Source organism: Anomaloglossus baeobatrachus, chromosome 2 (genome assembly GCF_048569485.1).
Source record: "Anomaloglossus baeobatrachus isolate aAnoBae1 chromosome 2, aAnoBae1.hap1, whole genome shotgun sequence".
In the NCBI taxonomy this organism is placed as follows: Eukaryota; Metazoa; Chordata; class Amphibia; order Anura; family Aromobatidae; genus Anomaloglossus; species Anomaloglossus baeobatrachus.
Genome location: NC_134354.1, coordinates 107689060 through 107716320, shown reverse-complemented (window position 1 = coordinate 107716320; position 27261 = coordinate 107689060). Strand labels below are relative to the sequence as shown.

Sequence of the window (27261 nt, the reverse complement as noted above, 5' to 3'; positions counted from 1 at the left end):
TGAGCTGTCAATTAGGCAGATCTCCACACCGATCAGAGATCAGCCACCAGCGACCTGTGTAACGACGCTGTGCTTCGTAACCATGGTACACATCGGGTTAATAAGCAAAGCGCTTTGTTTGGATACCCGATATGTACCTTGGTTACCAGCTTACCGCAGGCTTTCAGAAGCCGGCTCCCTGCACATTCAGATCCTTGGCTCGCGCTGTCAAACACAGCGATGTGGGCTTCACAGCGGGAGAGCAATGAGCAAAAAATGAACCAGAGCCGTGTGTAATGATCAGCAATTTTACAGCAGGGGCCAGATCGCTGCTCAGTGTCACACACCGCGAGATGGCTGATGAGGTCACTGGTACGTCACAAAACCTGTGACTCAGTAGCGATCTCGCTAGCGATCTCTCTATGTGAGAAGTACCCCTAAGCCCTCTCTTGCTGAGTGATCTGCAAAGAAGATACAACTCCATCAGAGCTCCAGGTTTGTCCACACAACTTATTTGTCAACGGATTTCTGCTGGGTCTGTTCTGAAACATGATTACTGCACATGTGGACTTAGCCCAAGTCCATCTTTGATCTTAACAGTAAGGACATGTTTGACAATCTGGAGGCTGGGGATACTTCGCTTAACAACCTTAGCCTTTCCAATGGGATCTGTTAAATAGTAGTAATAGTTTTTTACCTAACCATCTTTAACTACTTTTATTTTCTTGTCGTATCAGCTGTGTATTTCTTCTATACATAATTGGTAAAATCATGTCAGAACCTTGGCTTGCTTTTACTTCAGTTTTACTTTCATTGAGACCATACAAAACTGGTTGGTTTTGCCCCTTTAAATTTAAATTTCCAGATAAGAAAATCTTTGGCTAGTTGAGCAATTCAGTTTTCTAGATATTTGGTGAAAGCCTCATTTACATTCTTAGGCTCTGTGCGCACGTTGCGTATTTGCATGCAGTTACGCTGCGATCTGCACCGCAGCGTAACTGCATGCGTCCTGCGCCCCCAGCATAATCTATGAAGATTATGCATCAGACGTGCGCACGTGGCGTATTAGAGCGCAGCGCTTCGGCTGCTGCCCGAAGCGCGCGTTCTAAGAAGTGACATGTCACTTCTTTCCTGCGCTCTGCATGCATCCCCCGCTCTGTCTATGGGAGGGGCTGCTCTCAGAGCGCATGGAATCGGTTTTTTTTTGTTTTTTTTTCACTACGGACTCTTTCTGCAGCGATTTGAAGCGCACATGTGCTGTTCAAATCGCTGCAGAAATTTCTGCAGGGACAGAACGCTATGTGCGCACATAGCCTTATCCTTAGTTAATAATATGCTGGCTCAGTGGTTAGCATGGCTTCTTTGCATCGCTAGAATTCTGGGTTCAAATCTAGAACATCAGTTTGTATGTTCTCTGTGTTTCTGTGCTACTTTCTTGGGTAATACAATTGCTGCTGGATTGTAATACAATTGCTGCTGGACAGCTGGAAAAAAATGTTAATAGGTAAACTCTGGTGATGAGCGAGCACTACCAGGTACTCGGTACTTGTAACAAGCAGTCGGACGTTCATATAGGCGTGACTCGAGCACGCGAGTATAATGGAAGTTAATGGGGGACTTGAGCATTTTTCTTGGAAATCTTCTGGATAAATGCTCAAGTTCCCCATTCGCATCCATTATACTCGTGTGCTCGATTTGCACACATCCGAGCATCCAACTACTGTCAGCGAGCACCCGAGCATGGTAGTGTCCGCTTTTCGCTAGTAAACTCTTTTCTACTTTGTATATGTTTGCAACCCCCACTTGGAACAGGGAATGATGTGAGTGATGACAATCTCTGTACACCATTGAAGAATATTTAAGCGATATATAAGAAACAGAAATAAAAGCTAATTTTAATATTATCTTACAATATGCCTAAACCTTCTTACACCTCTCTTCTAAGCTAACTCTTTATTTGCTTACATGCTTCAGTGAATGTCTTCTCTTTTTCTATTTGTTCCTTAAAGCTTCACAATTTGCTCTTCTTGGTATCTCATGGTAAGCTTGTATCTTGATATTATACTAGTTATTGCACATATATTGGCATTTGTATTAACAGATTTTGCATGTGAAGTATCAACAACTAATCATGTTATCGTTGTCAGCTGTCACTTTCTGCTGCACATTTAATATACAGTGTGTCCACCCAAATCCTGTCCACCGCCATGAACTTGAGATCGGCAGCAGCTATAGGCATAGAAGTGGTGTCTAGGTATAGTAAAGTATCCATGCGCTACGCAATGAAACCAGTATAGCACCACCTGGTGGAAAACAGAGTTAGCATTTTTATCTCGAAAATGGAACAAGATAGAGAAAAAAAAGTGAATTAAAAAATTGTAGGGCATCATCAATTCAATACGAATCGACACCTTGCATACAGACATGCTATGATTAGAACATGTAAAACTCACAAGGCTGCGGACGTGAAGCGATACCTCATTGAGACCTTCCTACAAGTCATTGGGTATGGTGGCTGCGTGGAGTGGCCTCCACGCTCACCTGAGCTGATCCCATTGGACTTTTTTCTGTGAGGTCACATCAAACAGCAGATGTATGCGACCCCTCCACCAACATTGCAGGACCTACGACGATGTATCACAGATGCTTGTGCAAACGTGTCACCTACCATATTGCACAACGTGCAGCCAGATACAGTATGCTGTCAAGAGACCAGATGTGCATGGCAGCTGACAGTGGCCACTTTGAGCATCAAAGTTAAATGAGCGCCATATGCGTGACCAGAATTCAATGTTGGAGGGGGGTCATGGGTTTCATATCATAGCATTTCTGTATGCAAGGTGTTGATTCGTATTGAATTAATGATGCCCCACAACTTTGTAATTCACTTTTTTTCTCTATTTTGTTCCATTTTTGAGAAAAATATGCTAACTCCATTGTTTTCCACCAGGTGGCGCTATAGGTGGTTTCATTGCATAGTGCATGACTACTTTACTATACCCAGACCCCACTTCTATACCTTTAGCTGCCACCGTTCTCAAGTTAATGGCGGTGGACAGGATATGGGTGGACACACTGTATAAAGCTGAATGTATGTATGTATATGTATGTATGTATGTATGTATGTATGTGTGTGTGTATGTCCGCTAAAGGAATCCGCACCGCCACATTTACAATCACAAAATTTTGCACAGACATCCCATGTTAATCAGGGAACATCATAGACTATGTTTTGACGGGAAAATTTAACCCTGCGCTTTACAGTTACTCTCCAAAAACCAGCCTCCATTAAAGTCAGAGCTATTAGGTTATTAATAGGAGCTGTAATTGGTTGCTATAGGAGCAAAATAAATTGTTAGTATAAGAAGCTTATGTGTGAGGTAATAAGATGTCGGTTGAGAGACGGATAGAGAGAGAAAGAGAGAGAGAGACACAGACAGTCAAAGAGACAGACAGGGAAAGAGACAGAGACAAGAGACAGAGACAAGAGACAGGAAAAGGGACAGAGACGGACAGTTAAAGAGACAGACGGGGAAAGAGACAGACGGGGAAAGAGACAAGGAAAAGGAAAGAGACAAGGAAAAAGACAGACGCGGAAAGAGACAGATGTGGAAAGTGATAGACCTGGAAAGGGACAGATGGGGAAAGAGACAGACGGGGAACGAGACAGACGGGGAACGAGACAGACGGGGAACGAGACAGACGGGGAACGAGACAGACGGGGAACGAGACAGACGGGGAACGAGACACACCTGGAATGAGACACACCTGGAACGAAACACACCTGCAACAAGACAGACGGGGAATGAGACAGACGTGGAATGAGACAGACGTGGAATGAGACAGACGTGGAATGAGACAGACGTGGAATGAGACAGACGTGGAATGAGACAGACGTGGAATGAGACAGACGTGGAATGAGACAGACAGGGAAAAAGACTGAGAGACAGACAAGAGAGAGACAGACAGAGATAGAGAGAGACAGAGAGACTAATACAGAGAGAGACAGAGAGACTAATACAGAGACAGACAGAGAGACTGATACAGACAGACAGAGACTGGGAGAGAGACAGAGAGACAGTTACTATCCTGGAAAACACCCGTGCAGTACAGCTAGTTGGACTATAAAAGCAGAAGTCCAGTGTTGGCCGCACACTTTGACCTCTGGTACAAGTTATGATTAACAGGCAGTTAACTATCTAGGCATTGCAGGGAGTAGTGGTGAAGGAAATTGCAGATACCACCTAGGAGAGGTAGCCATCCTACAAGACTATCCTATAATACAGTGTCTGACCCTTTAACATGTCTTGCCGCATTACCAGCGATAAATACCAAACTAGAAACTCATCTTCAGAGATCCTGTTTTGGCCTGTTTGTTACTCATCAGTGCAGAGTCTGGATGGCTGAATGTGACACCCTTGACGGACCATAGGGGAAAAACTGGCCCCCCTTAGAGAGAACCTATCAGTCGATTCATGATGCTAAAACCAATGGCAGTAGAGCTTGGCTGCATGATTGCAGACAGATATGGTTTTTTTCCGAAACACTGGCAATTCAGAGAAAACATAGATTGAACAGCCGACCAGGGACCATAGGAATAGACGAGGTTAGTCCGGTGCTGTCCACGAATGGCTCCTCCCATCACAGGTCTAGTGACCGGTCTCTACAAATTTACACACATGGGAGATATCTGTCAATCAACTATCGTAAAGTGGCTCTTTAAACTATGTTTTCTTTGAAACACCCAAGAAACATGGCTGAAAACTTGCAGCCAGACACTGATTTTTGCTGCCCGGAAAGGTTTTCTTTAAAATAAAGAGACCAGCAAAATATGGGGTATTACAGACACTACTCCATAGGAGAAAATTAAGAAAATGCCCTCTCAGAACAAAATGAAATATCTCATAAAACACCACCTTGGAGATGTGGGTACCCAAAAAGTCAATGTCTGATCCTATAAAGGCCATCTCTCAGTAGGATCAACCCTTTTAAGCCATTTATATGGCCATGTGGGTCATTAAAAGTTGAAAAAAAAACCATACCATGATATCTGCAATCCAATGTTTAATGCGGGCGTCACACGAGACGAGCTATCGTGCGATGCATCGTCGGGGTCACGGTTTTCGTGACGCTCATCCGGCATCGTTTGCGACGTCGTTTTGTGTGACACCTCCGAGCAACGTTGAATCGGTCACAAATCGTGAGTCGTGTACACGTCGCTTATTTTTAAAAAATCATTTATTTTTCATGGTGCCGGTTGTTCATCGTACCCGGGGCAGCCCACATCGCTCCGTGTGACACCCCAGGAACGATGAACACAGCCTACCTGCGTCCCGCGGCACCCGCCGGCTATGCAGAAGGAAGGAGGTGGGCTGGATGTTTACGTCCCACTCATCTCCGCCCCTCCGCTTCTATTGGCCGGCCGTTGTGTGACGTCGCTGTGACGACGAACGTCCCTCCCCCTTCAGGAAGAGAATGTTCGCCGCCCACAGCGAGGTCACTCAGAAGGTAAGTACGTGTGACGGCGGTTTAATGACTTTGTGTGACACGGGCAGCGATTTGCCCGTGACGCACAAACGACGGGGGCGGGTACGATCGCTCGTGCGATTGCACGATAGATCGTACCGTGTGACGCCCGCATTATTCAAGAGAAAGCCGCGTTTTTATAAACATGTAAATAAATTAATATCTATGGGCCAGGCACAGATCTCCCTAAGAATCTGTCTCCAGAGCTTATTTGAAATGTAAGTGGCTGTTACCAATGTGAGACATGTAGACCAGGAGAGCTGACTGTCAGTCATTACATTTTCTAAGATGTCTTAGGACAGTGTTCCTACTGACAGATTTCCTTAAGTGAGCTTGCTACTTGACCAAGGATTAATAGCAATTCAGGAACTCATCTACAGACAATCTGCTAAGCCCGTTTCGTTTGCCTTTAGCTAATCACACCAAAATACCAGTCCATGGGATCCCAAGCACCTCATTGTGGCACGTATAATTGGTATCACTTCTCGCGATGCACTGGGGAGGGAGTGGCGCCCAAGCTAGGAAGCTACAGAAACAGACCTTACATAGCTTCCATACTTGCAGAAATATGACAAAAACAAACTCCCTTGGAGTCGAATGGACCCCATGCGACTAATTAAGGATAAAGGAGAACTAGTTTTCCCCCACATTGCCCTAAGTGTTTTGCACTTAACGAGCCAGAGTCTTCTCTACACTGATGAGGGGCAACATCCTGAAACCGGCTGGCTATATATGAGTTTTTGATATTTGTCCCTGGTCATGTTTCAAGACTTGTTACAATGATAGACATTCTATAAGGATAAAACGCCACTCACCAACTGTACAAATAATCTTTATTGTAATTTATTAAAGGGTTGGACTAGCTGCAGGAGAAAGCAGTGAGCGCATTGGGTGACAGGCAGGAAAACGCAGTGAGCGCACTGGGTGACAGGCAGGAGAAAGCAGTGAGTGTACTGGGTGACAGGCAGGAGAAGAAAGCAGTGAGCGCACTGGGTGACAGGCAGGTGAAAGAAGTGAGTGCACTGGGTGACAGGCAGGAGAAAGTGAGCGCACTGGGTGACGGGCAGGAGAAAGCAGTGAGCGCACTGGGTGACAGGCAGGAAAACGCAGTGAGTGCACTGGGTGACAGGCAGGAGAAAGTGAGCGCACTGGCTGACGGGCAGGAGAAAGCAGTGAGCGCACTGGGTGACAGGCAGGAAAACGCAGTGAGTGCACTGGGTGACAGGCAGGAGAAAGCAGTGAGCGTACTGGGTGACAGGCAGGAGAAGAAAGCAGTGAGCGCACTGGGTGACAGGCAGGAGAAAGAAGTGAGTGCACTGGGTGACAGGCAGGAGAAAGCAGTGAGCGCACTGGGTGACGGGCAGGAGAAAGCAGTGAGCGCACTGGGTGACAGGCAGGAGAAAGCAGTGAGCGCACTGGGTGACGGGCATGAGAAAGCAGTGAGCGTACTGGCTGACGGGCAGGAGAAAGCAGTGAGCGCACTGGGTGACGGGCATGAGAAAGCAGTGAGCGTACTGGGTGACGGGCAGGAGAAAGCAGTGAGCGCACTGGGTGACGGGCAGGAGAAAGCAGTGAGCGTACTGGGTGACGGGCAGGAGAAAGCAGTGAGCGCACTGGGTGATGGGCAGGAGAAAGCAGTGAGCGCACTGGGTGACGGGCATGAGAAAGCAGTGAGCGTACTGGGTGACGGGCAGGAGAAAGCAGTGAGCGCACTGGGTGACGGGCAGGAGAAAGCAGTGAGCGTACTGGGTGATGGGCAGGAGAAAGCAGTGAGCGCACTGGGTGACAGGCAGGAGAAAGCAGTGAGCGCACTGGGTGACAGGCAGGAGAAAGCAGTGAGCGCACTGGGTGACAGGCAGGAGAAAGCAGTGAGCGCACTGGGTGACAGGCAGGAGAAAGCAGTGAGCGCACTGGGCGACCGTTGTTTTACATGGCTAGACAGTTCAACTGGACAGGTAAAGCCTTTATTCACTTATCATACGATCAGAAGATTGTTTTTACAGTGGGTGAGTGCCGCTCTACACTTACACTTGTGGGATTAATATTGAATAGTGAAGCTTCTGTGCATGGGAAGATCTGGATGGGACCAAGGCGCACAGATAGTGCAGTACCATAAGAAACAAAATGTGTGTGAGGGTGATTGTATCGCTCACCTTTAGGGGCTGTATAAGGACACCACTCCTGTAGAACCTGATGTGCCATAGCTGCAACCCCGTGGCTGGAGTAGAGTACTGTCCAGATAGCAGTTTGGCAAAGCGGAGGGTATAACAATGCTCACGAAAAGGAGGAGACCCGGAGAATCAAAGCAAGGTTTTTTATTCAATGAACAGCCTTGCTTTGACTCTTCAGATCTCCTCCTTTCTGTGAGTGCAGCCCACATGTCTTGATAAGCTCCGCTTTGCCGAAGCTACCATGCATAGCAGAGCACTTCCATTACTGAGCAACACTGTGCTATGTGTAAGCAAATAGCAGGGATTGTGCCAAGGGACCAGTAATAATAATAATAATTTTTATTTCTATTGCGCCAACATATGCTGCAGCACCTTACAGTTCAGAGGGGACAAGTACAGACAATTGAGACACTATAGAGTAACACATAGTTCAACATATAAGAGGATTGAGGACCCTGCTCACAAACTTAATATCTATGAAGAAGTGGAGATGCTACACTGATGTACAGAGTTGTTATCTCTCCTAGTTGGTATTTTGAGAGAACGTTAAATCCTATCAGAATTTGGACTTTATGTCTTACTTGTCTGCTAACCACAAAGGGATGTACAAGGACCATATGTAATTGGTGGCTAAACGTCTGTTGGAATGGCTTCAATTCTAGAAACCTTGAATCCTTGCCGTCTAACACCTTATATGTTGTGGTCAATAGTGACAATATCATCCCCATCCATCAGCACTCTATAATCATGATCACTTGACTCATATTTGCAGTATTTTTTGGATTATTCCACATTTTGCAGAAACCTTAGTTAGGCTCCTATTGTGACCAGTAAGGCACATCTTACACTTCTGTAAAGTATACATGTTATATGTAATATGTTGGAATCAATGGTGAAACTTTCAGGAGATTGAGAAAACTTTTGGTATAGTTCTGTGATAGGATGGCATACACTTATACAGAGCGGCCGGGGATTTTATATACAGCGTTCCAGAATGCTGTCTATAAGAGCTCAGTGGTGGTGGCCGCAGGTTATAGTCGCCAAATCTGGTGACAGGTTCTCTTAATGCAAATTATAAGTTTTCTTCTTGATAAGATCCTTAAGATTGACTTTCTCTGCTTTCTCCAACAGCCCAAGATAGTAGAAGCTCTCCTGGGTTATGAGATAGTTCACGTGTCCTGCGGGGCTTCACATGTTCTTGCTGTTTCAAATGAGAAAGAAGTGTTTTCCTGGGGCCGCGGGGACAATGGTAAGGCTTGTCTTGACCTCTCTGACATAAATCTGTGTAAATAGCTTATTTGACTGTCTGACATTGATATTACATACAGGTCTGGTACTTAATCCTGCTGTACACCATTGAAGCTCTAACCTTTGTACATGTAGAACGAGAACTTCTTAGTTTGGTTTACAAGGCACCAAAAGTTTTGTCACATGTTATAATGATGCTAATCAGTTTACATTACAGCCTATTAGCACATTGTGCACACAGATGAGCCCATGTAATGTGATAGATTTTCATTTTAGTAAAATTTAGAAATTCAAAAGTAATAAACAAATCACTCTATGGTGCAGTTCTTTCTATCATTCTTTTGGTAGCATCATTTTGTTGTTACCTTAAAGGGAACCTGTCAGCACTTTTTTGGCCTATAAGCTGTGGCCACCACCACTGGTCTCTTATATACAGCATTCTAACATGTTGTATATAAGAGCCCAAGCCGCTGTGTAGAACATAAAAAACACTTTATAATACTCACCTAGAAGGTCGCTTTGGTGCACAACAGTCGGATGGGTGGCGCCGTTCTCCAGGACCGGCACCTCCTTTTTCGGCCATCTTGGTCTTCCTTATTCTGAAGCTGTGGTGCATGACACGTCCTACTTAATACACACCAGCATTGAGGTCCTGCGCGGTTGCACTTTGATCTGCCCTCTGCTCAGGGCAGATCAAAGTATTGTAGTGCGCCTGTGCAGGACCTCAATGCCGGCGAGTGTGTATGATGAAGATGCATCATGCATCGGGGCTTCAGAATAGGAAGGCCAAGATGGCCGAAAGGGGAGACGCTGGTCCCGGAGAACGGTGCCACCCATCTGACTGTTGTGTACCAAAGCGACCTTCTAGGTGAGTATTATAAAGTGTTTTTTATGTTCTACACAGGGGCCTGGGCTCTTATATACAGCATGTTAGAATGCTGTATATAAGAGCCCACTGGTGGTGGCCGCAGCTTAGAGTCACCAAATCTGGTGACACGTTCCCTTTAAACTTAATAGTTCTGCAAGTTACTAAATCAAAACCCACAATTGAATGTACCACCAGAGAGCCAAAATATGACAAACCAGAGAACTAAAAGCCCAATAAAATGATAAATCTTTATAAGCTATACAATAAAAAACGCCAAATGTCTATTATCGTATTACATACTTGCAAAACAAACCAATGCAAAATAAACACCTAATAGAAAGGAAGTGGGTAAGGGGGAACAGATATAAAAATATAGAAATAGGGGTAGAGGGCGGTAGACAGTATCTCCAAACCCAAGTGCACCCTAGTAGGCACTTCATAACCGCGGAGGTTGGCACCCTACTATAGACAATACGGCGCCCCAGCTGGATGTGAACTGACCTTAAAAAGTCTCTACTGCTTGGCCTATATAGTAATCCAAAATGCTATTATCCAGGTAAGAAAGTGTGTGAGGGTATAGCATTAGTGTACTAGTAATAAAAAATGCATCCAATCCATTTTGCATAAATACACCAAACACAGTATATCACAAAAATGAGTACACCTCTTCCATTTTTGTAAATATTTAATTACATATTTTCATGGGACAACAATGAAATTATGACAATTTGATACAATGTAAACTAGTCAGTTTAGAACTTGTATACATTTGGTGTGTCCTCTAAATAACTCAACACTCAGCCATTAATGTCTAAACTGCTGGCAATAAAAGTGAGTACACCCCTAAATGAAAATGACCAAATTGTTCCCAATTAGCCATTTTCCCTTCACGGTGTCATGTGACTCGGTGTTACAAGGTCTCAGGTGTGAATGGGGAGTAGTTATGTAAAATTTGGTGTTATCACTCACGCACTCTCTCATACTGGTCACTGGAAGTTCACCATGGCTCCTCATGGCAAAGAATTCTCTGAGGATGTGAAAAAAAGAATTGTTGCTCTTCATAAAGATGGCCTAAGCTATAAGAAGATTGCCAACACCTTGAAACTGAGCTGCAGTAAGATGGCCAAGACCATACAGTGGATTAACAAGACAGGTTCCACTCAGAACAGGTCTCACCATGGTTGACCAAAGATGTTGAGTGCATGTGATCAGCATCATATCCAGAGGTTGTCTTTTCAAAATGGATGTATTAGTGCTACCAGCATTGATGCATAGTTGACACAGGGGTGGGGGGTCCACCTGTCCGTGCTCAGACCACACACTGCATCAAACTGGTTTGCATGGCTGTCGTCCCAGAAGGAAACCTCTTCTAAATATGGTGCACAAGAAAGCCCGGAAACAGTTTCTTGACGGCAAGAAGACTAAGGACATGGATAACTAGAACCATGTCCTGTGGTCCAGTGAGACTAAGATAAATTTATTTGGTTACAATGGTGTCAAGCGTATGCGGCAGCAACCAGGTGAGGTGCTCAAAGAATGCAAAGACAAGTGTGTCTTACCTACAGTCAAACATGGTAGTCATGGTTTGGGCCTGCATGAGTGCTGCTGGCTGTGGGGAGCTACAATTCATTGAGGGAATTATGAATGCCAACATGTATTGTGACATCTTGAAGTAGAGCATGATCCATCCTCCCTTCAGAAACTGGACCACAGGCAGTATTCCAACATGATAAAGACCACAAACACCTGAGGGTAAAGGTGCTGTACTAGCCAAGCATGTCTCCAGACCTAAACTCTATTGAGCATCTGTGGGGCCTCAAACGGAAGGTGGAGGAGTGCAAGGTCCCTAACATCCACTAGCTCCTTGATGTCATCATGGAGGATGGAAGAAGATCCTGTGAAGCTCTAGTGAAATTCATGCCCAAGAGAGTTAAGGCTGTGCTTGTAAATAATGGTGGCCACACAAAATATTGACACTCTGGGCACAATTTGACTATTTTCACTTAAGGGTGTACTCTACTCACTTTTGTTGCCAGCGGTTTACATATTAATGGCTGTGTGTCAGTCCATGTGATGCAGGGGCGCAACACATTTTTTATAGTGGTTGGTGCCAACCTCCATGGTTGGGAAGGGCCTATTAGAGCAGACTTGGGATAGGAGATATTAATATCTGGCGACCTCCCTCTATCCAAGGGGTCGAGAACCTTTTTCGCTGAGAGAGCCATGAACGCAGCATATTTTAAAATGTAATTCCATGAGAGTCATACTTCCCAGGGGTGAGTGGCAGTGGTGGAGCAGCTCAGAAGGTCCCAGGAGATAAGGTAGGCAATGCTGCAGGCACAGAGGAGGGTGTGCGGAGGGTCGGCGATATTGCCGCAGGCTCGTGGGTTATCATGGCGGCAGGCGCCATTGATCTGCTAATTGCCTGCTTTGAATCTCTCGCAGTTGACGAGATCGACTTCAAGAAAATGGCCCAAGTGTGTGCACAAATCGATGGAATGGACTTCAAGAAAATGGCCACAGAGTCCTATCTGCACACGCTCCACCTCCGCAGCCATTTTCTTGAAGTTGATCTCGTCAACTGCAGGAGATTCAAAGCAGCCCGCAGTCCGCCGGCTACTGCGTGCTTGCCGCCACGACACCCCATGAGCCTGCAGTATCGCCGACCCTGCGCTACCACTGCCACCCTTGTAAGCCATATGCGGTTTGTAAGGCGTAACCCCATTTATCCAACAGTTTTGGGGGAAAAAAAAAATGCATCTTACAAACCGGAAAATATGGTAATTGTTTTATTAAAGACTTGTCTGCAAGTCAGATGCAGCTATCAAAAGAGACACATCCGGCTCATGAGCCATAGGTTCTTGACCCTTGCTCTATCGATATGTACATATTGATATCTGTCCCTCTTCCTTTCTATTGAAATGTTTATTTCTCACTTGTGTTTGTGTGTTGCGAGCAAAAGATTTGATATTTGGTGTTTTTAATGTGTATATATAATAAAAAATTATCATCTTAGTAGGGTTTTAATTGTCTGGTTTGTTACAAGTTACCATATGTCAGAATGGAGAAACAAAGGTATGTCTCTCACTGATGGACCTGGTCTTTCTACATGGACGACCTTTGTTTTAATCATACATGTATGGCCAGACGTGGCTTCACACATTGATAGCAACCATGGGCTAAATACGTCCAGCCATCAGCATCATCAGAAGGAGCACTATATATCCTATAAACTTTGTGTATCTCTGACTTTCATAATGGTGAATATTGTCTCTAAGGGGTACTTTGCACACTGCGACATCGCTAGCCGATGCTTGCGATGCCGAGCGCGATAGCACCCACCCCGTCGCACATGCGATATCTTGTGATAGCTGCCGTAGCTAACATTATCGCTACGGCAGCTTCACACGCACTTACCTGCCCTGCGACGTCGCTCTGGCCGGCGACCCGCCTCCTTCCTAAGGGGGCGGGTCGTGCGGCGTCACAGCGACGTCACACGGCAGACGGCCAATAGAAGCGGAGGGGCGGAGATGAGCGGGACGTAAACATCCCGCCCACCTCCTTCCTTCCGCATTGGCGGTGGAGGCAGGTAAGGAGATGTTCCTCGCTCCTGCGGCTTCACACACAGCGATGTGTGCTGCCGCAGGAACAAGGAACAACATCGTATCTCCTATTGGTGCAACATTGTGGAAATGACCGATACTACACAGATCACCGATTTACGATACTTTTGCGATCGTTTATCGGCGCATCTAGGCTTTACACGTTGCAACGTCGTTACCGGCGCCGAATGTGCGTCACTTTAGATTTGACCCCGACGATATCGCAGTAGCGATGTCACAGCGTGCAAAGTACCCCTCAGTGTCAGGGTTATGATTTTTATATATTTTATTTTTTTTGTGCCTTAAATGTACAATATACAGGTTTGGATTTGCCCTTTTATTCTGTTTTAGTTCTACACCTTTTAGAGTGATTGACCACTACTTTGATGCTGATGATGATCCTTAGGACTGGCTCACCAGCCTTTCCGCTTTGTACAATTTGTATATCCAACCTCAGCCCGAGCTTATAACTGCTGATTGCTGAGAGTCGAGCCCTTTGTAAACTGATACTGATGACCTAACGATGCCATTCATTGTCTCAAACACTGCTTTTTTTTGTAGTAGAAAAGTTTTGACATGGCTTAATGGCATTTTCTTTTTAGTATATATGGTACAATACATCACATAAATACAATTAACATTTTGAAAAAGCTTGAGGCAACACAGAATAATTCTACATTGGCTCACAATAACATTTGGTTGCATTTATTTGATTTATATAGTTTATTTCATTACATTTTACTACTGATTGTAACTGGATAATCTACACTTGACATTAGTTCTGTGGCTTCCTACTATACGCATGCCTCCCCACTTTAGAATATATTCCCTGGTGCATTCAGCCCTTCTCTTACACAGCCATTTAGAAGGATAACTCACTACATCCCACAAGATCAACTCCTCAAATCCTTTAAGCAGCTTTCAGCATTTTAGTCATCTGATTTCCTCCAAATTTTTGGATCACTTCAAACTGATGATTTTTAACTGTCAGGATACAGCTAGAACTTTCTTTTTTATTCCAAATTTAGATTATCTTATTTTTGGCCCTTGTGCAGTCCCAGTTAACCATGGACCCACGCAAATACGATCCATTGGGTCACGTAAATGATTCTACAAATGGAACTAACGCCGTTCTTTGGCTGAGTGTCAAATATCATAGAATCATAGAATGGTAGCATTGGAAAGAACCTCAAGGGCCATCGGGTCCAACCCCCTGCGAGTGCAGGCTTTCCTAAATCATCCCAGCTATATGTTTATCCAGTTTCCGCTTGAAGATTTCCATTGATGGAGAGCTCATCACCTCCCGCGGTAGCCTGTAGTTTTTCCTGCACTGTGACTACCTTTCAGATGTTTGTTGACCGCTCTTAAGTCTCCTCTCAGCCTTCTCTTTTTCAAACTAAACATCCCTAGTTCTGTTAGGTGTTCTTCAGATGACATGGTTTTCAGACCATATATTGAATTTTATACCAAATGACAACACGCTGGCACCCGGCGTAAAGGAGAATTGCACACTAAGTGCAAACATGTACAATTTCTTTGAACTTAGCAAGGCTGATTGTTAAAGGGGTTTTCCAGGTGCAAAAAACCCCTCTCTGACTGTCCATGTAAAGAGTAAACAAGACCCCCAATTATCTTTATGTAAATTTTTTGTTTCCCTTCAGCCCCATGCAGCCTTCCTTGTGGTTTGTTATAATTTACAAGTAGAATAAGGTTTATGACACACTTGGAATTATGGGTGTTCAAGAACGGTTCAAACCCGTCATTAGATACAAGAGAACTTGGCACATCAAAATTGAATATAAGGATATTATTATACAGGCAATCCAAAAAATGTAATGTTTCAACCCCTATATTTGGATCTTCATCAGACACAATAAATTATTGTGTATGGATATGCCTTTAAGATGGTTATAGTGTCAAAATCACTGTGAGATTTATAAATCAGATTGCTGTTCTGTATAGATGTGATGGCGCAGTATAGCAGAGCATCTTACACGAATCCCTACACAAGAATCTATTGTGTCTGATGAAGACCTAAATATAAGGTTCAAAACGATACATTTTCGTTTTTTTGGATTGCCTCTATAATAAAGTCCTTATATTCAATTTTGATATGCCAAGTTCTCTTGTTATAATTTACATCCTAAACTTCTTGCCAGCTCTTCCTCTGTGCCTCTTGACTACAATTCCCAAGAGGCAGAGCTTTAGGCCGGGGCCACACGGGGCACTAGTGCGATCCTCGCATGACACTCGGCTCACGCTGGCAGCACAGCAGGAGCCGAGCGTCATGCCAGTGTCCCTGCGACTGAGGTCCGACTGTGCGACCGGATCACAGCTGTGGGGGGCGGGCCGGCTCTGCGGAGGGGCGGGAGGGATTTCTCTCCCTCTCTCCTCTGTTGCTGGCTATTGCGATTCTTGCTCTGCACTCGCGGTACACCGGTGTATCGCGAGTGCAGTGCGATTTTTCTCTCGCTCCATAGACTTGAATGAGTGCGAGAGAAAGAGTCTCGCATTACAGTCGCAGCATGCTGCGATTGTTTTCTCGGTCCGATTAGGGCAGAGAAAATAATCGCTCATGTGCGCTGACACACAGGCTAAAATTGATGTTTTATCGCACTCCACTCGCACTGTTTTTCTTGCCGTGTGGCTTAGGCCTTAGGCTACGTCACAAAGATGCACCAAAATGCATGTATTTCCTTCTCCCAGCAAAGTCTATGAGATTTTGATTTTGCTGTCCACACTGGACATCTTTTTTTGGCTGCATCTTGGCTGCGTTTTTTAAGATGAACCCAAGATGCAGCATGTCAATTCTTTTTGCGTTTTTACGGTGTTTTTCAGCCCTTCCAGTCAATTAGATTTGACTTAAAAAACGCATTGGGCAAAATGCGGTAAAAACACATTGCGTTTTTGTTGCATTTTTGCCACGGTGCGTTTTTGGTAGATTTTAGATACAATCAAGATGCACTGACAAAAAAGATACCGCGTGTGAACAAAGCCTTATGTCCCACAGCTCTCACCTTTTATGCCCACCCACCCCACTACAAAGCACCATACAGTCTCAAGATGGATAAATTCCTGCACACATAGTTTCTATTTCCTAACATTCTTCCCCTTTGCCTATTAGGTGCTGTTTTGACCCTGGCCTGCCATCAGTAATGTTTCTTCTGCTGACACTGGCATATAAAGGCTCAGTGTACTGTAGAGTAACACTGAATCATATAATTTAGTAATTTATTTGAATGTAATCCAACCCTCTGGAGTGTCCAACACCATTCTGTGCGGCTAAAGTCACAAGCTGAAAAGTCCCAAGCTGATAATATAACTTGCCTGCAATGTGCTCTCCTTGCTCTCCCTCCCTGTGCACATGCCTGGTCACTGTAAACTTAGGCTGCTTTCACACATCCGGTTTTTGCTGTGCGGCACAATCCGGCTCTTTGCAGAAAAAACGCAACCGTTTTTTTTTTGCCGCCGGTTGCGTTTTTTCCGCATAGACTTTCATTAGTGCAGGATTGTGCCGCATGGCCTTGAGTTCGGTCCGTTTTTTGCCGGATGCGGCATATTTAGCCCATGCGGCGGCTGGATGGAACGTTGCCTGGCGCGTTTTTTTGTCCAGCAAAAAAAAAAACGCATCGTGCCGCATTTGGCCGATGCGGCGCTTTTTCCAATGCATGCCTATGGATGCCGGATGCGGCAAAAGCCGCATGCAGTTTTTTGCATTGCGCATGCTCAGTAGCGTGCCACAATCGGCAAAAACCGGATGGGCCGCATGTAAAAACTTATGCAAAGGATGCGGTTTTTTCGCCGCATCCGTTGCATAGGTTTTAGAGCCGGATTTAGCCGCACTGCTAAAACCGGATGTGTGAAAGTAGCCTTACAGAGAGACGTCACCATTCAGCATACACTGCAAATTTGTGCTTTGAATGGACTGTAGCAAGAAGTAAGAACCTGGGGGCAACATCTCCACATATGTGACAGGGCAAGAACAGAGCCAAATATTGATAGCAAGTAAATTAGGAAGTTTCTTCATCTCAGATAGGCTTTACAATGCTTTGGTAATCTGTTTGCCCGGAAAACACCTTTAACACAATTGTGTGAATTTGGCCTTAGGCATACAAACATAGGTTCATTGAAGCCAAAGTAAGGATCAATTAAAAGAAGAATTTGGAGCATATCCATGTGCAGTGTCTTTTTTTCTCCCCTTATTTTTTTGGAGCCAAATTAGGAACCAGGACTGATGAGAGTACGTTCTGCATGCAGCACTCTGAACTATGTAAAAATGTATTTTCTCCAGTAATGTTCTTATTTTCCTTTTTACAGGACGGCTTGGTCTTGGCAACCAAGAATCTCATAATTCTCCTCAGCAGGTAGTCATCCCACAGGAGTATGAACCACAAAAGGTTGTATGTGGCATTGACAGCTCTATGATTCTGACAGTGGGAAACCAGATCCTGGCCTGTGGCAGTAACAGGTTAGTGAACACTAGATTAAAAAAAACAAATTGAAAGTAATAACAGTGGACTAGCACTAACTAAAGTTGGCCGTAGTCCGATAAATGTTGTTCTTCCAGCTACAGGTAAAATATATCTTTGTACCGTGTTAGCCAGTAGAGATAAAAAAAATTGGTTTACAAGAACTGAAGTCCTCAGTGGTTGATACCTTTTTTAATGGCTAACTGAAAAGATGGTAATAATAGCAAGCTTTCCAGACTACTCAGGTCTTTTCTTCAGGCTCAGTTTTTCCAGCTGACGCTTTCCACCATTAATATATGGATGGTGTTGGACGGCCTCATCTGGTTGAATTTTGAAGAATAGTCTCCAGACGCTACAGTTACATAGGGTCCTGTTATTACTTTTGAGTTGCTTTTTTTGGGGGGGTAACCAGAGGACAGGTTAGAATATCAGAAGCAGATAAAAAATAGAAGGTTGAGGTTGATCGTGTTTATTCACATGATGGCATGGTCAGGAATAAGCGCTTCATGAAAAATATATGAACCAACAAACTGAGTCCTGATATACGATACCAAAGCTTAGTCCCGAGCCACTGTCTTTAGATAAAGACAAAACATTCACATTAGGATTTATAAGAAGTGAATATACTTTACCTATTTCACCGCCCACTACAATAACACTACACACCTTTAGCCAAACAATTGTGGCTTGTGCCACATATTTATAACATTTAAAATTGCAACATAAATGATCTAAATACTTTTATGCCCAAAATTACAAAATGTATTCTAGAAGTGATACCTTTATTGGCTAACCAAAGAACTTATATTTGCAAAATTTCAAAGCACTAAAGCTCCTTCGTCAGGCAGGTTTAGAAATCAATTACTGAGACAAACACACAACATTTAAGAGATGTTACAACAGGACATTTGTGCATGGGAAAGATGGAGTGATGTCTCCTAAATACAAGTCAAGGAAATCAAATTAAGGTTTTTGTTATAAATGGAGATGTGGTGGAAGTGATAGCTCAGTGATCTGGAGTCAGTCTGGTGGAGGTGTGAAGTGTGTCCATGTAGTGAGCCATAAATCCAGATTGATTCCTTTTGTCAAATACATGAACTTGAATTTCGAGATTTTTTTTATCTCTGTCACCCTTAAAGGGAACCTGTCAGGTGCAATATGCACCCAGAACCAGGAGCAATTCTGGGTGCATATTGTTTATCCCTGCCTAACTGTCCCTGTATACACTAGCATTGATAAAGAAATCTTTAGAAAAAGTATTTCTAAAGATCTTTTATCTTATGCTAACGAGAGTGGGGACTAGTCCCACGGGTGTTATATCCCCCAACTAGTCCCCCCTCTTAGCATGTTAGCAAGCCCACAGGGGCGTGCAAGCATGCTATTCAATGCAGCATCACCAGCGGTAATGCTCGTACCTGTGTTCGCTTTGACCGCACTTCTGAATGCCGGGCACTTCCGGTCATGAGCAGTATGAAGCCGGGTGTACGCATCGCGGCTTCAGAGAGGTGTACTGTGCTTGACCGGAAGTGCCCGGCATTCAAAACAGCATTCACCACGGACTTGAGTATGTGCGTCACCGCTTGTGAAGCTGCATTGAATAGCATGTTAGTACACCCGTGTGGGCGTGCGACCATGCTAAGAGGGCGGACTAGTCAGGGGATATAACACCCTTGGGACTAGTCCCCACGCTCATTCGCATATCATAAAGGGTCTTTAGAAATACTTTTTCTAAATATCTCTTTATCTATGCTAGTGTATACAGGGACAGTTAGGCAGGGATTAGCAGTATGCACCCAGAACTGCTCCTGGTTCTGGGTACATATTGCACCTGACAGGTTCACTTTAAATTGACTTTTCAGTATTAAGACTTTTAAATCTGCCATTCTGTGTCTTGGTCCTGAGAAATGTTTTTCCACGTGTATTCAGCTAATTTCCTATAGTGTTCCTGTGTAGATTCATCCTTGTTTGTAGTTCTTGCTTAGTTTCCTCAGTATAGGTCACTCCATAATGTATACCACATTGGAGGATGTACATGAAAAGAAATCTATGATCTTAGTCCTGATATGAGTTGGGTATGCGGACTGGATTTGTTGGTAAAGTGCGGGTACAGGTCCACAGAGGGCGATGCAGTCAGATTATTGTGTAAATTGGGTTTAGCTTTAGCTACATTGAGATCTGCTTTCCTCCTGAGTCTGGTGAGTTACTTTTTCTTGTTGATAATAAGGTAGTGTTGTAAAAATCCAGTAACGTCTCCTTGATTAAAGACATGAACCCGGTTCTTGTATTCATTCCTGTAGAGAAACAGTTTTATTTTGGATGGTTCTTTTCTTGTAAAAAAAATATCCAGTGAGGTGATTCCGCAGTCTTTCAGATAATCTGTAGTAAAGTTTCTGTAAAAAATGAGTGTTGTAGGTAAAATGAGTTGGATTCCTTATCATGAGGCTTTTAGGGATTAAGTTTTCCTTTTTGCATCTGGACAGTTTCTTCAGTAAGTTTTTGAAATCCATCTGTGTTTGATACATTGGGGCATCTTCCATTCTTATGATGTATAATACAAAATTATATTGTGGTACTGTATTAGCCAGGAAAATCGATATAAATACTTTTATGCCCAAAACTGACAAAAGTATTCTAGGATTATGTATCCCATGCACAAATGTCCTGTTTAGAGATAAGTGAACCCGAGGCTCGGTGTTAGTACCGGACACAGACTTTTTTCCCCAAAAAACAGAGTTCGGGTGCTTTACGTATGAACACCACTTGCGCGAGTATCACTGTGCGGGGGTACACTTGGTGCTTGCAGTGTTTGATAGGCTCGCACTGGGGGTCCTAGCTGTCAGACAGATCTCAGACCCTGCTTGCATCTGTCTGACAGCTAGGACTGCACTGCACGGCCAGCCTCCCTACATGCCGCTGTCACTGCGTCACAACAATGCTGACTCCCTTCCGCCCCATACCATAACCCAAAACTTGGAGGAAGTGCCATGATTTCCTCTTAACAACTTGACAGTAATTAATAAACAGAACCTGACCCCCTCATATATCTTCCCTTAACCTATGTGAGGCTGACAAAAAAAACTATCTGATATCTCCATACATGGCTGTTTATACATCTTACCTGTTTTACCAGATTTAACACCCTAAAATAATCTAAGCATAGACCCTCAGCGCCTACCTTTGACTCCTGATTTGGAGCTAGCCATGCACTTGTTAACCTATACGTTAACGACCCTTCAGATCAACTGGAAGTGTCGCAAGTAATCAATTATCACAAACAGTAAGGGTTGGTGGAGATCTGCTACCGGACAGGGGTAGGAGCAGGTGCCTGGAGACAGCTGACTAGTTTGACACTGTGGCCGGTGGTGTTTTTACAAACCGTTGACATGAATTACTTGGTTTTGCCAGGTTTAACAAGCTGGGCTTAGATCAGATCGTATCTAGTAATGAGCCCCCTCCAGAGGGTCAAGTGGAGGAGGCCTACACCTTCAGTGCTGTACAGTCAGCGCCTCTGAACCAAGAAGCCATCCTATATGCTGATGTGGGCACTTCTCACTCTGCTGTAGTGACAGGTAAGTTAGAGTGTGTAGGAAAAGTGAGAACGGAGCGTGTTTACAGTGGGATTTAGTGTCTGTAATCACTCAAATGATCAACACTCTACTTCTTTTGTGAATGGCAAGGAAAGTTTTTCCAAAGCTAATATTAGTGTTGATTTACTATTTTATATGCAAACACACATAGACCTGAGATGTGTGCGGGGACTTTGTGAAAATCCCTCTTATTATGCTGTTTTTCTTTTTTCTATCTTTCAGCTTTGGGTCAATGTTACACTTTTGGTAGCAATCAACATGGACAACTGGGGACTAGTTCCTACCGGTATAGCAGAGTTCCCTATCTTGTGAGTGCGCCACAGGGAATAAAAGTGACAATGGTGGCATGCGGTGATGCCTTCACTGTAGCTGTATGTACAGGTGAACTTATTAGTTTATTAAGACCCTTAAATATACTTTGGTCATATTCCTGTATAGACCGATATGTCCATGACACAATTATCCCCACAGCTTTTTCCTTGATATACTTGGTTATGTTATCCAGTTAGTAGACAGCACCTTTAATTTACACATTAATATAATAACTCTTATAATACATGACCAAATCACAGTATACGAGTAAAGGGATCATCTGCACATTACAATATAGCTTACTTAGGAATTACCATGTGACATTTTTGGTACATTTTTATACCACCTGAAAAAAAAACTTATGGAGATTGTGAGGACTTTAATTTTCATTATATTACTTGAGAGTACCATTGCCAGTCAAGACAAGTTCCAGACTTGACCATATAGCTGGAATAAACCCCTTTGTGTCACGGGACCGCCCTGGAATAGCACAATCCCCGCCGGCGCATGTTAGATCGCGCTGTCATGGTTTCACAGCACAACTTAAGGGGTGTCATGGGTTGATTGGAGATCCACCCGTGCCTGTTAGCTGCACATCTCTGTGTCACGCTAGGTACAGGGAGGTACCAAGGGAAGGGAAGAGAAACCCTGTGTCTAGGGAAGGAGATGTTGATCCCTTACCAAGCCTACTGCTGGGCCATGGGTTCCCCCACTGCCCTAGATAGGTTCCGCAGCTATGTGTTGAGCTGGTTACCTGACCTTAGGTTGACCCTGATCTGGGCCCTAGGTATGGAACGGATGGGATGAGCTCTTTGTCAAACCCACCAGGCTCTAAAGGACACACAGGGATAACAAACAAGGAAAAACAACTTATCTTCAGTAGACTCAGGGACAGAAACTGCAACAACCTCCAAGATTATCCAGATGTGTGCAAACCGACTGGTAGCACTGAAGACTTGATACAGATACAGTGCCTACAAGTAGTATTCAACCCCCTGCAGATTTAGCAGGTGTACACATTCGGAATTAACTTGGCATTGTGACATTTGGACTGTAGATCAGCCTGGAAGTGTGAAATGCACTGCAGCAAAAAAGAATGTTGTTTCTTTTTTTTTTTTTTTTTTTTTTTTAAATTGTGAAAAGTTTATTCAGAGGGTCATTTATTATTCAACCCCTCAAACCACCAGAATTCTTTTTGGTTCCCCTAAAGTATTGAGAAGTATTTCAGGCACAAAGAACAATGAGCTTCACATGTTTGGATTAATTATCTCTTTTTCCATCCTTTTCTGACTAATTAAGACCCTCCACAAACTTGTGAACAGCACTCATACTTGGTCAACATGGGAAAGACAAAGGAGCATTCCAAGGCCATCAGAGACAAGATCGTGGAGGGTCACAAGGCTGGCAAGGGGTACAAAACCCTTTCCAAGGAGTTGGGCCTACCTGTCTCCACTGTTGGGAGCATCATCCGGAAGTGGAAGGCTTATGGAACTACTGTTAGCCTTCCACGGCCTGGACTGCCTTTGAAAGTTTCCACCCGTGCCGAGGCCAGGCTTGTCCGAAGAGTCAAGGCTAACCCAAGGACAACAAGGAAGGAGCTCCGGGAAGATCTCATGACAGTGGGGATATTGGTTTCAGTCATTACCATAAGTAACGTACTCCACCGCAATGGTCTCCGTTCCAGACGAGCCCGTAAGGTACCTTTACTTTCAAAGCGTCATGTCAAGGCTCGTCTACAGTTTGCTCATGATCACTTGGAGGACTCTGAGACAGACTGGTTCAAGGTTCTCTGGTCTGATGAAACCAAGATCGAGATCTTTGGTGCCAACCACACACGTGACGTTTGGAGACTGGATGGCACTGCATACGACCCCAAGAATACCATCCCTACAGTCAAGCATGGTAGTGGCAGCATCATGCTGTGGGGCTGTTTCTCAGCCAAGGGGCCTGGCCATCTGGTCCGCATCCATGGGAAGATGGATAGCACGGCCTACCTGGAGATTTTGGCCAAGAACCTCCGCTCCTCCATCAAGGATCTTAAGATGGGTCGTCATTTCATCTTCCAACAAGACAACGACCCAAAGCATACAGCCAAGAAAACCAAGGTCTGGTTCAAGAGGGAAAAAATCAAGGTGTTGCAGTGGCCTAGTCAGTCTCCTGACCTTAACCCAATTGAAAACTTGTGGAAGGAGCTCAAGATTAAAGTCCACATAACTGAGCAACATAACTTGTTGGTTTGTAAGATTTATGCATCTGTTAATAAATCCTGCTCTTGTTTGAAGTTTGCAGGCTCTAACTTATTTGCATCTTATCAAACCTGCTAAATCTGCAGGGGGTTGAATACTACTTGTAGGCACTGTATATGAAATAATACTGGCACCGAGTAATAGAAAGTAAAGGTATAGAAGACAAGGAAGGTACTGATGAACAGCAGCTGACAGGTTGAGGAACTCCTCAGGGTCCTAAAGGGTAAGGGATGAAAACCAAGCAGAAATAATGGAAGGTCAGGGAGCAGTTTGTGTAGACAAACGCTGTGACCTTCTGTAGACGGACACCACAGATCTGTCTGTCACCCGTGACAACCGTGACAGTCTGCTGATCAGATTACGATGCGAACCCGCATTAAAAGGACAGACACGACCAAGGATATATATATGTTCTTGGTCGTGAAGTGGTAAAGGCGTTGCCCAATTTAAAAAACAAATTTTCGTATAGCGTTTGGAGTAGTAATTGAGCGTAGGTTCTACTACTTTGGATTCTAGACATAAATTTATGTAGATATACATAGATGGAAATTTTGTAATGCGTATTTTAACCTGTGGGGGCACTGCAGGGAATGCACCTCCCCCTTGAAGGAGGGATTGTTCGACAGTCACAGCAACGTTGCCGAGCGGGTATGTGTGTGTAAAGCTGCCGTAACGATAATGTTCGCTACGGCAGCAATCACCACATATCGCATGTGCGACGGGGGCGGGTACTGTCGCGCTCGGCATCGCTAGCCGATGCTAGCGATGTCACAACGTGTAAAGTACCCCTAACACTTACCGCCAGATTTTCCTACAAATTACAGCTAACTGCTGGAGATCCCATTAACATTTTATCATCTGCTTATTGTCAGCAGAAAGGGATAAGTAGATATTGTCCAAAGCCAAGAACCGTGGCTTAGGCCTTTGACTCAAGTGTCTCCTGATGAGAACTAACAGAACAGTCACAAAAACTATGAAAAAATTGACAAGTTGCAGATTTGACATTACTTAAAATGTGCAAGGGGCAGGGGGCGTGTCCAGGATGCTGAGCTGAGTGGACGTGGGGAAGAGGAGCTCCTGTTGACCCTCAGCTAAATCAGCACTTATCATAAGCACAAACCTACTCACCGGCTCTCAGGATGGGACCACGGAGGATTAAACCATCGCAGCAGGCATCGGTGGCCCCCCCGCTGCACACCACGGCGCTGGATACTTTCTTGGGCCTGGAACAGGGTCCAGGGGAGGCCCGGACGCCATCTTTCCAGGAGCATGGAGGGGAAATGGAGGCACTGGCCCGGCCTGCTAAGCAGCAAGAGAAGGAGGAGTGGGTGAGCGGGGACACAGGGGAAAGTGGAGGAATCTCTGCAGCAGTTCCAACAGGGAATGCCTTGGCTCAGCAGCCCTGCACTGCATCGGATCCTCAGGCACAGCAGCAGCAGGCCCAGGAGCACATAGTGGCTGTGGGAGATAAGGTGGAGGTCGGGGGGCAGCCCTCCCCACTGCCGGGAGAAGGGACTGCAGCCACAGCTGGTAATATCAGGGAACAGAGCAGCCTGCTTCCCCCCTCTGGGCCTCGGTGTGGAGATCAACCTTCCCAGCTTCCCCAGCACCAGACTAAAACTCCAGTGTCTATTACTGCAGGTGCTCACCTTAAAGGGCCAGACACCTTCTATAAGGACATGCATGATTTCATAAGTAAACTTCCTTCTAAAGAGGACTTTCAATGCCTCATACGTGAGGTTAAAGCAACTTGCAGGTCAGAAATAGCTGAAGTGAGGAGAGATTTGCAGCAATTGTCTAGCAGAATTGAATCCCTGGAGGAAGAGCATGACATCACCAGATCCCATGTATCAGAATTACACAAACTGGCAACATCGCAACAAAAAATAATGGAGGATATGCAGTCTCACATAGAGGATCTCGACAACAGAGGACGCCGTTGCAATGTCCGTGTGAGGGGGGTCCCAGAGTCAGATGGGCCCGAGGACACAAACTCCATACTACAATCCATCTTTAATGAAGTGTTGGACGCTCCCCCTTCTAACATCATCAAGCTGGACAGGGCACACTGGGCTTTACAGCCGAAGAATTTATCCACCCAACCCCGGGACATCATTTGTTGCATTCACGACTTCTCCACCAAAGAACTGATCATGGCTAAGGCTAGAATGAGGCGCACGGCACCTGTGTTCAATGGCAAGGAAATCCAGCTTTTCCCGGATCTTTCTCGCATCACACTCCAGAAAAGGCGGCACCTCAAACCCCTCCTCACGAGCCTGAAGGAGCACCAGGTTCCATACCGCTGGGGTTACCCGTTTGCACTAACAGCGCGCAGAGGGGGTAAATCGGCGACCCTTCGCACTCCAGCAGATACCACTCTGTTCTGTGAAGCACTGGACATTCCAGCGGTCTGTATCCCAGATTGGGACTTGCAAAGGTTGGAAGGGCCGCCCCCTCCCGTGTGGTCCAAGGTGAGGGGTGGAGGGCGTGGGGCTTTGGGGGGGAGAGGAGGTAGGGGCCGCGGGTCGCCCCCCTCCCCGGCTCACCGTTGAGGACACTTCTTAACCTGGTTGGTGCCTATTTCTTATACCCTCTGAGTTCCAGTGGCTGAGCATGCTTTGTGATACTGTGACTCTCTCTACAGCAAGCCTCTGACTGTCCATTGTGTCATCTGCGGACCTCTGGGTCTGTTGAGCTGCATAAGGGGGGGGGCTGTAGCCACAATGATGCCGTGGGTGGTAGGGGGGTTGGCGGGAGCCCGGTCCCCTTACTTGGAGTTAGTGGTTGAGGTTTTTTGTTTTGTTTTTTTTTCCCTTGTTTCCTTTTGGCACGGGCCCGTGCCCACTGGACTGACCCCCGTGGGAGGGCTACTGGGGAGTGAGGTGGGTGGCTCTCTTAGCTCAGACGGGTTGGGGAACCTCCCTCTAGGTCTCTCCCTTCCGGGTTGACCCCCCGGGAATCTATGCCTAAGGTTTATGCATTTTGGTTAATGTTCTTAATTCATGTTCATTTCTATGTTTGTCCTTGTCTTCCCCCCTCCCCGATGTTTTTTCCTTATGTGTCCTTTCAGGTACCACCCCTTCTAGAGTCCCTGGGAGCTGCGGCCCTTTGTCGTATGGACCATCTCCTCTGGCCGGCTTCACAGGGGAAGTCATGCCCCCGACGGTATAGGTGTGCCATTAGCTTTTTCTTACTTCTAAGTTTTAGATATGACCCGCATTATCTCTCTTAACGTAAAAGGTCTGAATTCACC

At 45.1% G+C, this 27261-nt stretch overlaps 1 protein-coding gene across 1 annotated transcript in view; it reads left to right on the top strand.

The window, feature by feature from the left end:
- The window catches only part of NEK8 (NIMA related kinase 8), a 145414-nt gene that overhangs the window by 92958 nt on the left and 25195 nt on the right, over positions 1-27261 (top strand). Inside the window, exons 10-13 of the mRNA XM_075333189.1 lie at positions 8808-8925; positions 17712-17862; positions 21269-21432; positions 21673-21831. Coding sequence (XP_075189304.1) covers positions 8808-8925; positions 17712-17862; positions 21269-21432; positions 21673-21831 — 592 coding nt within the window. The remainder of the gene's footprint in view (positions 1-8807; positions 8926-17711; positions 17863-21268; positions 21433-21672; positions 21832-27261) is intronic.